This window comes from Daphnia carinata, chromosome 9 (genome assembly GCF_022539665.2).
Source record: "Daphnia carinata strain CSIRO-1 chromosome 9, CSIRO_AGI_Dcar_HiC_V3, whole genome shotgun sequence".
NCBI classification, from domain to species: Eukaryota; Metazoa; Arthropoda; class Branchiopoda; order Diplostraca; family Daphniidae; genus Daphnia; species Daphnia carinata.
This window is the reverse complement of record NC_081339.1, coordinates 7,405,518-7,417,923: the sequence shown is the minus strand read 5'-3', so window position 1 is coordinate 7,417,923 and position 12,406 is coordinate 7,405,518. Positions and strand designations below refer to the sequence as shown.

At 38.9% G+C, this 12,406-nt stretch overlaps 4 protein-coding genes and 1 long non-coding RNA gene across 5 annotated transcripts in view; 4 read left to right on the top strand and 1 right to left on the bottom strand.

The window, feature by feature from the left end:
• LOC130700743 (chitin deacetylase 8-like) overlaps positions 1–12,406 on the bottom strand; it is a 71,700-nt gene that overhangs the window by 21,459 nt on the left and 37,835 nt on the right. The window lies entirely within an intron of this gene.
• LOC132088313 (uncharacterized) lies at positions 645–2,098 on the top strand. The gene is made up of 4 exons (XR_009421795.1): positions 645–909; positions 1,159–1,289; positions 1,475–1,663; positions 1,738–2,098. It is a non-coding gene; the product is annotated as an uncharacterized LOC132088313 (long non-coding RNA).
• LOC130700740 (medium-chain specific acyl-CoA dehydrogenase, mitochondrial-like) lies at positions 2,781–5,075 on the top strand. Its single transcript, XM_057522720.2, has 9 exons — positions 2,781–2,936; positions 3,116–3,251; positions 3,317–3,484; positions 3,549–3,649; positions 3,739–3,819; positions 3,897–4,136; positions 4,201–4,341; positions 4,434–4,706; positions 4,779–5,075. Exons 1-9 carry the CDS (start codon positions 2,919–2,921, stop codon positions 4,920–4,922), a joined length of 1,302 nt encoding a protein of 433 aa, XP_057378703.1. The 5' UTR covers positions 2,781–2,918; the 3' UTR covers positions 4,923–5,075.
• LOC130700765 (protein zer-1 homolog) lies at positions 5,245–8,576 on the top strand. Its single transcript, XM_057522746.2, has 12 exons — positions 5,245–5,886; positions 5,954–6,303; positions 6,367–6,521; positions 6,584–6,771; positions 6,846–7,003; positions 7,077–7,254; positions 7,322–7,483; positions 7,545–7,706; positions 7,771–7,920; positions 7,986–8,140; positions 8,205–8,302; positions 8,385–8,576. Exons 1-12 carry the CDS (start codon positions 5,554–5,556, stop codon positions 8,567–8,569), a joined length of 2,274 nt encoding a protein of 757 aa, XP_057378729.1. The 5' UTR covers positions 5,245–5,553; the 3' UTR covers positions 8,570–8,576.
• On the top strand, positions 9,603–12,344 carry LOC130700829 (integrin beta-PS-like). The gene is made up of 13 exons (XM_057522816.2): positions 9,603–9,783; positions 9,856–10,036; positions 10,101–10,314; positions 10,384–10,450; positions 10,512–10,667; positions 10,738–10,752; positions 10,814–11,080; positions 11,138–11,299; positions 11,364–11,498; positions 11,564–11,696; positions 11,767–11,815; positions 11,900–12,137; positions 12,210–12,344. Exons 1-13 carry the CDS (start codon positions 9,649–9,651, stop codon positions 12,288–12,290), a joined length of 1,833 nt encoding a protein of 610 aa, XP_057378799.1. The 5' UTR covers positions 9,603–9,648; the 3' UTR covers positions 12,291–12,344.

Genomic DNA, 12,406 nt, shown 5'->3' with positions numbered 1-12,406 from the left:
TCCTTTACGAAAGCCAATCCTCGCATGAAAAAGCAATGGCCGCCCTTGTTTTCCTGGCCAGAACAAAATTTAAATACATTTTTTTAGTTTAATGGTTCTTTAGTTAGTCTTCTGTGAGTTTGCAGTGGCAATTGTGTACCCTAATTGTACCCTTCGAAAGACACGAATGTGTGGCTTCGCATTGGGAAGACGCATAAAATCGAAACTGGGATTCTCTCCTTTTTTTTCATTCTATGACAGCCACATATGTAGAAAAAAAAAACAGTTGAGTGCCTTTGGCTTCCATTTCCCTCTGCATAATCTATGTCCATTTTTTTTCTTTTCACATGACATCTGCATGGATCATAAGCTGAAATTTGAATATTGACAAGCATCTGTCACATACAAGATTACAAGGGAAGTCCAAACCAGCACGCCCCACATCTCTTAAAAAACAAGTAGAATGGAAAAAAGAAAAGGAAAAAAAATCCCCAACCAAACGAAATAAATGCATAAAAATCGTTCGACGATAAACCAAGACAACCAATACTACAGATGCACCTACAAGGCTTCAAATAGCCATAATAGAATCCTTCGTGTGTAACACAGAGCAACGCTAGCAGACAGCCGTTGCAGACGACGAAATATTTTTAAAACGTGATTCTTCTTCGTCTTTTCTTGTAAGTAAAACTTTCACAACAGTTATTTAATAAATAAAATAGATAGCCGCATTGTACACGAGGTTAAAAGTCGTAATAAAAAATGACTTAAGTGAATACAAGCAAAGGCTGGGCAAAACTATTAAGTACAAACTCTGTGGGTTTTGTTGGCAAGTTTTTATCTAATCTCAGCATATGATTGAATTGGATCAAGAAAAGGAAAAAAAGGCCGGAAAGTTACTGCTAAAGGCAGTTTCCCACTGTCTCCATTGTAAGTATTCCTCTTGTATCAAAATTGCAACTACTGCAGCATTTGTATAACAGTTATCTAGGCAATATCTAAAGCTATCAAGTAAGACTGTAATAGAAGATATTGAGCCATTTTCCACTACTTACCTCTATATTATTTCTCTTGAACAACAATGAGCATTTACGGAAGAGTCTTCTACTTTTCTCTTTGCAATTGTTATATTTTTTAAAATTATTATTATTTATTTTATTTTTTTGTAAATAAATTTAGTGGGGCAAGTCTGAATGGAGAACTCTGTATGCTGGGAACAACCAAAAGAAGAATGGACGGAAGCCGTCACGTCTATAGTAGAACGTGATGAACACAATAGACGATGGTCCCTCTACATCTCTTAATATTACGTATGACTCTTACCACCTCAGATACAAAATTCTTTCCTCTATTACATCTTACTTGGTTAGCTATCTTTACACTCGCTAAAAAGGAGAGCCAAGCGTATGGACAATCGAGTCAAACATACTTGAATCGATCCTCGCTCCTCCATAATGTGAACCACTGTGTAAATAACCCATACATATTCTTGCAGGCTTCTTAAGTTACACGACGTATCTGCAATTCATCATCGAAAAGAAAGAATCCGAGGAGCACACTTGTATGGAGTGTACCGTATAAATTGGATATAGCCGCCGCAACGACCAGAGAGGAAAAAAAAGATCGATATCAGTAGCAGCATCAAGCGAGTGATGCGACGTCGGCAGCAACGTCGGCACATTTGGTATTATCTCTAAAGAAAATGGAAAAATACATCTATAGGATACTTAATTTCCCCCCTTCTTTGCAATTTTATAGATTTTCGTTCGTTCCCGTACGATTCCGCGTGATCAATTGCCGCTTGGATTGCTGTTGCTTTCGGGAGCACTCCGCTTTTTCTCTGGGCTTGCTCGCTCCATATTCCTGTACACTCACCCTCTTTCGTCCATTTTGCCCGCGTCTATTTGGCCAAGACGGCTCGTGTAAATAAGCTATAGGCACGCGCGCGCATAGAGCATTAATCTCTTTTCCAAGGCATTCTTGTCATCTGCCTTTCTCTCTCGTACTTCTATTTACACAGCCCGTAAACCGCTTCCTTTTGCCCACCGTAGCTTGTCCCGCTATTTACCTTACACTGACAGAGTGCACTATACGCTAACACAAGTAAGTATACCATAGAGTAAGGGAAGAATTGATTATCGATTCAGATTGATGAAACAAATTTCGTCTTGGCAAAAAACTGTCAACATGACAACCAATGAAGAAATGTAGTTGAACGAAAGCGTACGATGACTCGTACGCTGCATTTCTGTCTAACAAGATCATGCTCGTTGTGTGCATCATTTGGCCGGAGTTTAGACCAAGGGTCAAAATTTTGCGTAATGTCAAAGAGCATCAGTGTCTCGCAACGTTTCTCCCATCTTTTTTTTTTCTGTAAATGTGGTACGGTCTTCTCGCAATTCGATTAGGCGACGCCGACGTCAGTAGAATGCAGACAAAACATGCATCTCGTTTTCTACTGCGAGGTTTCTCTTTTATTTTTGTTTTCTTATTATTTTCAAGCTTTGTTTGAACATTTTAGATGCTATAAACGAGAGCGAAATATAGTGCTTTGTTTTCTGCGAGTAAGCGCCATGAAGTTCATTGGGTTCGCTCGGATGCCATTCATCTGAATTGAAACGGTAAATTTTGCGAACGCTGTGAGTTCACTGGAGTGAACAAAATGCGCTTATTTAGAACGCATCTGAATTAAATATGACACTATTCCAGTAGCTGTGGCTTTACACATAACACGACGTTAAATTGATAGAATTTTGTGTTTGAGCTTTCGTTTAATGAAGCATTGGCAACGCAGTCTTCTTCAAAACAGGAAGCAAATTATATAAGAATATATTGTCGGGCAACTACGTTGTAACTTGCTTTGCTGAGCAGAGTCCGAGGTACGCCATCCAGTCACTGCAGTTATCTGGTATCAGTTTCTTATCACCGCCACACACATCATGACGTCTCTAATCCAGGTAAAGATGCGATAGTCTTGTAATCAGGTGTTTGTTTGTCTACATAAACGTTCAGCATCCAGATGGCCTACATACGGCACGTACACTTTCACTTTGTACGCCATTTTTTTTGCATTGCAAGGATGTTGGGTTTCTATTGGCTCCCCACTATTTGACATTTGTGTCCTTATTATCTTTAGGTTTTGAAAACTCCCCTGGCCTTGCGCTCTGCTCATGTGATCAAACGAAGCTTGGCTTCCACTACTAACCCAACTTCATCATCAACTCCTGCACCTCAACAGGATAAGCAAGGACCGTCAACAGGATATTGCTTTGGTAAACTTAAAATTTAAGTGTTGTAAGAGTTTCTATTGTGTTTATACCTCTATTTGTTCTTTTAGAATTGACACCCGAACAACGAGAAGTGCAGGAATTGGCTAGAAAATTCGCCAGGGAAGAAATCATTCCTGTAGCAGCTCATCATGATAGAACTGGAGAGTATCCATGGGAACTTATTAAGAGAGCCCATAGCCTTGGATTGATGAATGGACACATTGAGGCTGAATTTGGTAAAACTATTGTCAGTCAACATATTTTTCTCATTTAACTTGTATTGGTATTGTCATTATTTAGGTGGCATGGGTTTGAGCAATCTTGAGGGATGTCTGATTGCTGAAGAACTTTCTTATGGTTGCACTGGCATTGGAACTGCAATTGAAGCTAATGGCCTTGGGGTATGGTACATTTTACATTAAACGTTGGTTTATCATTATCTTAACCAACGATTATTATTTAAAAAATGAATAAATTTTGAATTTATTAGCAAGCTCCAGTAATCCTGGCTGGAAACAAAGAACAAAAGAAGAAGTACTTGGGTAGGATGGTAGAAGAACCACTCATGTGTGTAAGTGTTAAAATACAGTTTGTTCTTTTAAAAGTACTATTATTGAATGCTTTATTTTTTTTTTTTTCATACAAAAGGCTTATGGTGTCACTGAGCCTGGAGCAGGATCTGATGTAGCCAATATCAAAACCAGAGCTGAGAAGAAAGGCGACCACTATGTTTTGAATGGACAGAAAATGTGGATTACCAATGGCGGTCACGCAAATTGGTACTTCGTTTTGGCTCGTACGAATCCCGATCCGAAAGCCCCACCCCATAAGGCGCTGACTGGTTTTATCGTCGATCGTGACACACCTGGAGTCACTCCTGGTCGAAAGGTATAATTTAGCTATCACAACAATAGTTTTAGCATATAGGATTGACATTAAATTTTAAAATCAGGAAATCAACATGGGTCAAAGAGCTTCCGACACTCGTGGAATCACATTCGAAGATGTTTTGGTGCCAAAAGAGAATGTCTTGCTCGGTGAGGGTGCTGGCTTCAAGATTGCTATGGGCGCCTTCGACCAGACCCGCCCTCCGGTACAGTCATTTTTACTACTCGATAGAATACTCTTCGTGGAATCGCTTAAGCAAAATAAACAAGAATTTTCCTTTCCATCAATCGTTTTTAGGTTGCTGCTGGTGCCGTTGGTTTGGCCCAACGAGCATATGATGAAGCCCTGAAATATTCTCTGGAACGTAAAACTTTCGGCGTCCCCATTTTTAAACATCAGGCTGTGGCTTTCATGTTGGCTGATATGGCTATCGGAATTGAAACATCCCGTCTAGCTTGGATGAGGGCTTCATGGGAAATTGACCAGGGTAGACGTAATACCTACTATGCTTCCATTGCTAAAGCCCTTGCTGGTGATGTGGCCAACAAGTGTGCTACTGACGCTGTTCAAGTAAGATATTGTGCAATGCAGTCAAGATGTTTTTCTTAACTGAATCATTACTTTATTTTTTGCAACATCTAGATTTTTGGTGGTAATGGATTCAATTCTGAATATCCAGTAGAGAAACTCATGAGAGATGCCAAAATTTACCAAATCTATGAAGGAACTGCCCAGATCCAGCGCGTTATTATCTCCAGAGAATTGGTCAGTCGTTTGACGGAATAGAACGAAAAATTTTCCGTGAACTTGTTTAACTTTTTTAAAATCTCATCTAACGATCTGAGCTCACAAAAAAAAAGGTTTATGATTATGAATGGAACAATGCAAGTAGATTTTAAGTGAACGTTTATATTTCCGCAATACAAGAGGTTGAGTAAACCGTGTTCTATTTGTATCAATTCGAAGAAAAAAGGTTTGCGTGCGAACGTTCTTTTGGCGTCGATTAATTTGGCACCGGGACAACAACGTGGTAAACAAAGGTTGAAGGGGGAGTGATAGCAAGAAAGTTAGGGAATATGGTTCGGATATCTACCACTGTGGCGCTATCAAACGGGGGGGGGGTTTCCATTCTTGCCTGCTGTGTTTACATTTTCTAGATTACTCAAAGGGGAAGAAAACTAAAATCCATTTGTAATTGAATAATTGACGGATACGAAATCGTACAGTAAACGGATCGTAATGAATTCGGAGAGAACCCTTTAGTCTTTTTAAAGTTTAAACTTGTTTATGTTATATTAAATGATGAGTTGAAATGTGAACTTGCTAACAGATCTGGAAAATTCATCAGCTTTTGTCTTTAGATACCAAAATTCAAGATTACGCGCATTAGATCAAACGAAATTTTTGCTCTACAGCGATGCCTTTCAAATCTATCCTTGTTGATAACACCCCATATAGTTTACAAGATCTTTGTCTCCAGTCATTGGGGAAGTACTTGAATTCAGCCAACCAGGTTCTTTTCCTGGGTGCACGAGATGGACTCTCTTTGCCCACAGAGCTCTGTGAGAGATTGTTACATTATCAGATTCAAGAAGACAGAGACCTAGACTCTCAGTTTGTCAGCATTTTTGAGGATACCAGTTGCACTCGTCTCAAACGAGTTTCTCTGAAATTATGCACCCTTAAAGAACATGAAGCTGAAATCTTGTTAAGACATGAGCTCAGAGAGTTGGAGTTGATTCGTATGAAGGTAACATATGGTTATTCTTCATATATTTCTAAAACATATAAGAAGAGAATTTCATTTGTCTACCCAGGTCTCTCCAAGAGTTAGGAGAATTTTGAACGAATATTCCCAACAGTTGATTTCATTAACTGTTTCAGAATGCATTGATTTCTTCTCCCAACCTGTCACTGAACTACAAATAACAGCTCCAAAATTGAGAAAATTTGTACTTCAGTCTGTTCACATTGATTCTGGCCATGAATTTTTTTCCTCCTTATTGAGAGGGTTCCCCAACCTGGCCTATCTAGATCTGTCAGAATGCAATTACGTGGGTGATCTGTCCTGTTTGTTACATTGTCCCAATTTATCAACACTGATCCTTTATAATGTATCTGGTCTACAAGATGCCATTGAGCATATCTGCAAATTGGTTAGTCTGAGGTAAGTAACAAAAGAGAGTGAAACTTACGTTAGTGCCCCTGAATAAATGAGTATGATTCTTAGGCACCTGGATATTTCGCAAAGCAGTGATATCCGAGGAAGGTCGAATGAAAAAAATGGAATATACGAACGACCCAATCAGACCTTAGCTACGCTTGTAGAAAGCCTGCCATATTTGAAATGCCTAGATATCTCTGGAACAAATTTGGCTGGAACGGGTAACACTCTTGAGCATCAGCAACGAAACGTAAGCCTGATGTAATTATTGTTTTCCTAATAGGTGTTGCTGAAAAGACGCCAAGCGGTAATTTGGCTACAGACATTCCAGGACTACGGAGCCGGATCTCCAATCCACTGGATATGTTGGGTCTTTATGGCACATCACATGAAGCTTGTCATCGTCATCACATACCTGCTCTTTGTGTAACCGGTGATGCCAGTGAAGAGCAAATTCTTGCAGCCGGGAAGGTAAATCTAAATCGACATTAGTTTTCTTATAGTTGTGACAAACAGAGGCAAGTTTAACTTATGCTCTTCTTTAGGCTTACATCGATAGGGCAGAAATGATGCAAGGAGTTTTAAATGACCTTTATGGTATTATACGTCCTGAAACTTGTCAGAATCCACTAGCTGCGTTGGATATTATCCTGCAAGCGATGGAAAACCATCTGACGGAAAGTCATATTCAGATATCTGGAAGGTAATCGGTACAATTTCCAGGAACATATTTGATATCTCTTCACATCTATATGTTTTTTTTTTCATTTTTGCAGTGCGTCGCTATTTTATATCGTCAAAAGCCCAGAACGCGAGCGATCGTTGCTCAATGTCAGGATCAAGCAGAAGACGATATCTGTTCTCCTTAAAGCAATGGATATGCACAGTGATGATCCTACCATGATGCGGAATGGATGTTTGACACTTTGTCAGTTTAAAATTCCTCAGGACGTTGTAAGGACTTACAGATTTCTTGCAACTTTGAATTGATTATCAAATTTTGTTTTAATTGGTCTTGCAGCTGTTTAGTTACGAGCGATTGATTCTCATCTTGCTCCATGTCGTGGGAGACCACAATCAAGACGACTTTGTCCGACGAATCGCTATTTATTTGCTGAACTCATTAGCTTGTCAAGTTGATGGAAAGTTTAAGCAACTTGTCGGTAGTCTCGGGGCGATCGAAGTAAGTTCGAGTTTCATAGCTGAAGTTGTTAATTCCTTCAACAAATATTTCGATATTTTAGACGATGTTACAGCTGATAGAAGAGAAGCTAAGACGCAATGTTTGCGATGACGTCATGGAAGTAGCGTGGTCTACCATGTGGAACGTGACCGATGAAACTGCTCTAAACTGCAAGCGGTTTTTAAGGCACAGTGGGATGCAATTCTTCCTCAATTGTCTCAAAGTATAAGTCTCGTATTTCTTTTTTCCACGTTTCATGCACCATTAAATTTGAAAATCTTTTTCAGGCCTTCCCTAATCATCCCGAGTTGCTTCGTAATATGATGGGCCTTTTGGGTAACGTGGCTGAAGTGGAAGAATTGAGGCCGCAACTGATGACCACCGAATTCATCACCGTTTTTTCGGAATTACTTTATTCTACCAGCGATGGAATTGAAGTACTATTTGATGTAAAAACTCACTAAATAATGCAAACGGGATGTCACATCTAAATCCTCTTTAGGTGAGTTACAATGCCGCTGGTGTTTTGGCACATATCGCATCTGACGGTGCGGAATGCTGGAAAATCAAAGAGCCTAACCGAGAAGACGTACTTAACCGAATCGTCACCGCTATTGATCGCTGGGATCTGGATTCTAAGCGCAATATCAACTACAGGTACTACACCCATTTCTCCTATTATCTTCACGCTCTAAAATGAATGTTTTATTTTTCGTAAAAGGTCATTCGAGCCTATCCTTCGTCTTCTGGACATGGATCACACACCGCAATGTCAGTACTGGGCCGTTTGGGCGTTGGCGAATCTTACACGTGTATACGGTAGGACCCTATTTCTTTATGTTTCATTTTTGTTTTTTTGTTGTTGCCATCACCAACTGATCTGCATTTTGTTCTGTCGTAGCCGAGAAATATTGTCGACTATTGAAAGAAGAAAATGGATTTCAGATTTTGGAGAAATTGGTAGCGAGGACAACTGACGACAAAGTGCGACGTTTCGCTAAAGACGCTCTCGAGGGCTCAATCGAGTACCTCGAACGCAACGCAATGGTGAACGCCGATGAACATTCGGACGATTTAGAAGGGTGACGGGCAACATTTCGCTTCTTTACAAAATTCTTTTTGTTTTCTCAAACTGTACACAATAACTGTCTGTACGATTATTATCGATAAGAGTATTTTTTTTTTTCTTCTTTAAGTTAAAAAAAAAAGGGCGTCATTTCGTCTTCATTTTTTTTTTTACACGCTTCCTTCTTTAATCTACCCTACCCCACAGAAAAAAATGATTTATCTATATTTATAAGAGTTATAAAATACTGCGCATTTTGGTGTTTTGGGTTATCGATCACACCAATAGTTATTCAAGGAAAATAATAATATTCTTCTTTAAAATGAATAGCCTCGTATTGTGTGTACCATATCGGTTGCCGTACAAGATACAATTTCTTTGATAATCGCATCGAACGTTGTAAAGTGATTGTTCTTGAACTGTTTAACCAAAAGTTCTTGGCTTCGCTGCAAGTACATCGCTAATGAAAACGGGTTCATCTTAATCCTGATATTTTCTCTTTTTTTTTTGGTAGACGACACAAAACCTCGTTGGCATTAAAACATTAATTTTCGTCTTTAATTTTTTATGTCTGCAGCGTTTCGAAATTGTCAATCGAAAGGGTCGTTGATGACCCACAATATCGAATAACGCCATCAGTTAAAAGTTGTTTCCTGTTTTTTCTTTATTTCGATTTATCAAGTGATTAATTTTTTCAGAATGTATTTCTTTTTTTTTTGGATAATTAATGTCGATGCAAGAAATTCTAAGAATGACGAGACGACTTAAATGGAAATCAGTGTCGTCGTTTCGTTTTTGTTTAGAAGTTTTTTTGAAACTTCATTTTTGCTATGGCGACAGCTTTATTGCAATCAATTTGAATTTCACTTATTTTTCAAGGGAAGTAAAATGGAATTGTGTTGATACGTTGTGTGTTAATCATTTCATCAGCAGGATGCGTTACAATGGCGCAAACGCAATGATTAAGTCTTGCTTCTTAACCGCGAAATCCGGTAAAGATATGACACCAAAACCGCAAAATTAAACCAGAAAGCAAAGGAAATTGTTGTCAGTATTCGTTTGTTTAGTGTTGAATCACGTTTGATGAACGACGTGCAACATGGGCTTGAAAATGATTAGCCTGATGGCCATTTTATGGCCGATCGCTTGGTGCCAATTGGTCCCTTTGTGTGGCTTAGCTACCGATTGCAAAAATTGTACAATCACCCGCGATTGTGTCTGGTGTCGTCAACCGGTGAATATTTTATCTTATGCTAATTAAAATTTGATGTAAAAAAATGATGTAATTCTTCTTTTTCTGTTACAGAGTTTCAACGGAAATCGATGCATGAAAAGAGATGAATCTGATCTTTGTTCAACGCAGTTTGTGGTCGACCCTCAAGTGCAGATTCAATTAACTGAAGATAATCCCTTGGCTGAGGCGCAAAGATCAGAGGATCCGATCCAGCTACGGCCGCAGAGAGTCTCCATGAGCAAAGCCAGAAAGGGTAACATCAAATTCATTTTTTAAATAATAAAAGATACAAACTCGTGATATGTTTTTTGAAACAGGTCAATCTTATAGCATTGCGGTAGAATTCAAGCAAGCTAAAGACTACCCCATCGATTTGTATTTCTTGATGGATCTTTCCAATTCAATGGGTGACGACAAAACTCAAGTGGAGAGACTGAGCAGCAAACTAGCCGCAACTATGCGCAACATCACACGATATTTCTCCATCGGTTTTGGCTCGTTTGTCGACAAAAATGCCTTCCCATACAGCTGGTATTATCTACATTAATTAATTATTAGTTTTAAATTCAACAATTAACTAACGACGTTGTATGCAATCAGGCCTTCGCAAAAGACATATTCGTTCATAAACCATATGCCTATAGCTGATAATATCCAGCGCTTCACGGTACAGAGAAAACGTTCATTCACTGTGTCCATTTTTTAATTCGTTTTTTAAATCCTCATAGAATGAAGTCAATAGGGCGAAAATTGTGGAAACGTATGATGAGCCGGAAGGTGGACTTGAAGCTCTTATTCAAGCTACCGTTTGTACATCACAGATTGGATGGAGGGCAAAAGCCAGACACATCATCTTGATGATTACCGACAACTACTCACATTTGGTAATCAAAATTGAATTATTAGTGATTATTTGTTTTTTAATTGACATTCTTCATCGTTTGTTTTTTACAGGCAGGCAACGGAAAGGTCTGATTTTCTAATTTCCATGTGATATTGCTTAACTATATTTTCCTTGACAACTTAAAAGCTGGGGGGTATTTTAGTTCCCAATGATGGACATTGCCATTTAAATCCGGATGGACGAGATTATACTTTCGGATTGACACACGACTATCCGTCACTGGGCCAAATCAGCCGCCTCGTTCGGGAACATTCGATGAATGTTATTTTTGCTGTTACGAAAGATGTGGCCAAACCTTACCAAACGTTTTCTCCGCTAATCAGCGGCTCTTCGGTCGGTGTTCTGACATCAGATTCATCCAACGTTGTGACCCTCGTCGAGGATCAGTACAAGGTGACATCATTTTGCCTAATTTCAAAAACAATATGTGAAAAGTTTTTTTCTTAATAGCTCATTACGTCTTCGGTGGAATTGAAAGATAATGCCACAAATGGAGTCAAAGTTCGATACTTCACCAACTGCCTCGAGCCGGCCGGCTCTCCAGTTGAGGAGAGTGCCAGTTGTGGTGGACTCAAAGTTGGAAGTCTGGTCAGATATAACATCAGTATCGAAGTAGGTTAACGTTATTATTTTTTTCCTTCTTTGAAACAAATAATCAATTGCCACAAATACTTAGATCACGCAATGCCCTGCTGGGAAATCTACCCACCGCCAAACGATTGCTGTCTCTCCGGTCGGATTGTCCGATGCTTTGATTATCGATTTAGACATTGAATGTGATGAATGTCCTTGCGAACGAGCTGATAATGTGGTAAGGTTCAATTTGTTATTTTGAATTCAAATGATTAGAAACGTTAATGATTTCTAAAAATGCAGAGTTGCCCGACCACCTGCAAGGAAATTACGTATTGCGTCGAGCCGGAGCGTATCCCACCAGATGAAGATGCAGATAAAATTGCTCTCGAATGCAGTCATTTTAATGTGATCAAAGACGACGAATTCTCCCCGAGTACGTTAGCGAGATTCATTTTTTTTTTTTTTTAATTACTAGCGCCAATTATTTATTTTTGATTTTACAGAATTATTTCCATACCGGAAATGCTCCATTACTTACAACTCTACTGGCTGGTGTGTTGCTAGAACATTTTCGTTCAACCAAATTTAAGCGTATTAAATTTTTTATTTTTAAAAGATTAATTTTTAATTTTCAAGTCGAAGGGATTTCGTTTATGGCTACACGGAAAACGACGAGAAATTCATTCTTTATAACAACACAATTTGCCTGCCTAATATCGCCCTGCCAGTGTCGAAAATTGCTTTCATGATGATGGGAGCCCTCGTCGCTCTCGGATTGGCCCTTTTGCTCTTGTGGAGGCTTCTCCTCTTCATGTACGATCGCAAAGAATACGCCCGTTTTATCAGCGAGAGCAAAAACGCTAAATGGACTGCCGTAAGCAATTCAATTTACCTGTGCAATTTTTACGTGGAAAACGATGAAAGAGATTTCCCTTCATTTTCTTAGGATAATAATCCGCTCTACGTCGAGGCTTCGGTCAATTACAATAACCCGGCATTTCAAAAAGGAGTAGCCGGTCGTAAGTAGGTCGTTCAAATTAAAAAAAAAAAAAAAAGTTGATTTTAAAACTTGACCCCAAAAGTTTCACAAAATTCTGAGAAATGTCGTCAAAATGTTTTTTAATCATCTTTTTTTTTTTTTTA

Coding starts and splice junctions, on each gene's coding strand:
- LOC130700740 (XM_057522720.2), top strand. Junction 4,342..4,433: donor TCGACCAGACCCGCCCTCCG/GTACAGTCATTT, acceptor AATCGTTTTTAG/GTTGCTGCTGGTGCCGTTGG. Junction 4,707..4,778: donor GTGCTACTGACGCTGTTCAA/GTAAGATATTGT, acceptor TGCAACATCTAG/ATTTTTGGTGGTAATGGATT.
- LOC130700765 (XM_057522746.2), top strand. CDS start 5,554: ATGCCTTTCAAATCTATCCTTGTTGATAACACCCCATATAGTTTACAA. Junction 7,255..7,321: donor TTAAAATTCCTCAGGACGTT/GTAAGGACTTAC, acceptor TTGGTCTTGCAG/CTGTTTAGTTACGAGCGATT. Junction 8,141..8,204: donor AAGCGCAATATCAACTACAG/GTACTACACCCA, acceptor TTTTCGTAAAAG/GTCATTCGAGCCTATCCTTC.
- LOC130700829 (XM_057522816.2), top strand. CDS start 9,649: ATGGGCTTGAAAATGATTAGCCTGATGGCCATTTTATGGCCGATCGCT. Junction 9,784..9,855: donor GTGTCTGGTGTCGTCAACCG/GTGAATATTTTA, acceptor TTTCTGTTACAG/AGTTTCAACGGAAATCGATG. Junction 10,451..10,511: donor ATAATATCCAGCGCTTCACG/GTACAGAGAAAA, acceptor AAATCCTCATAG/AATGAAGTCAATAGGGCGAA.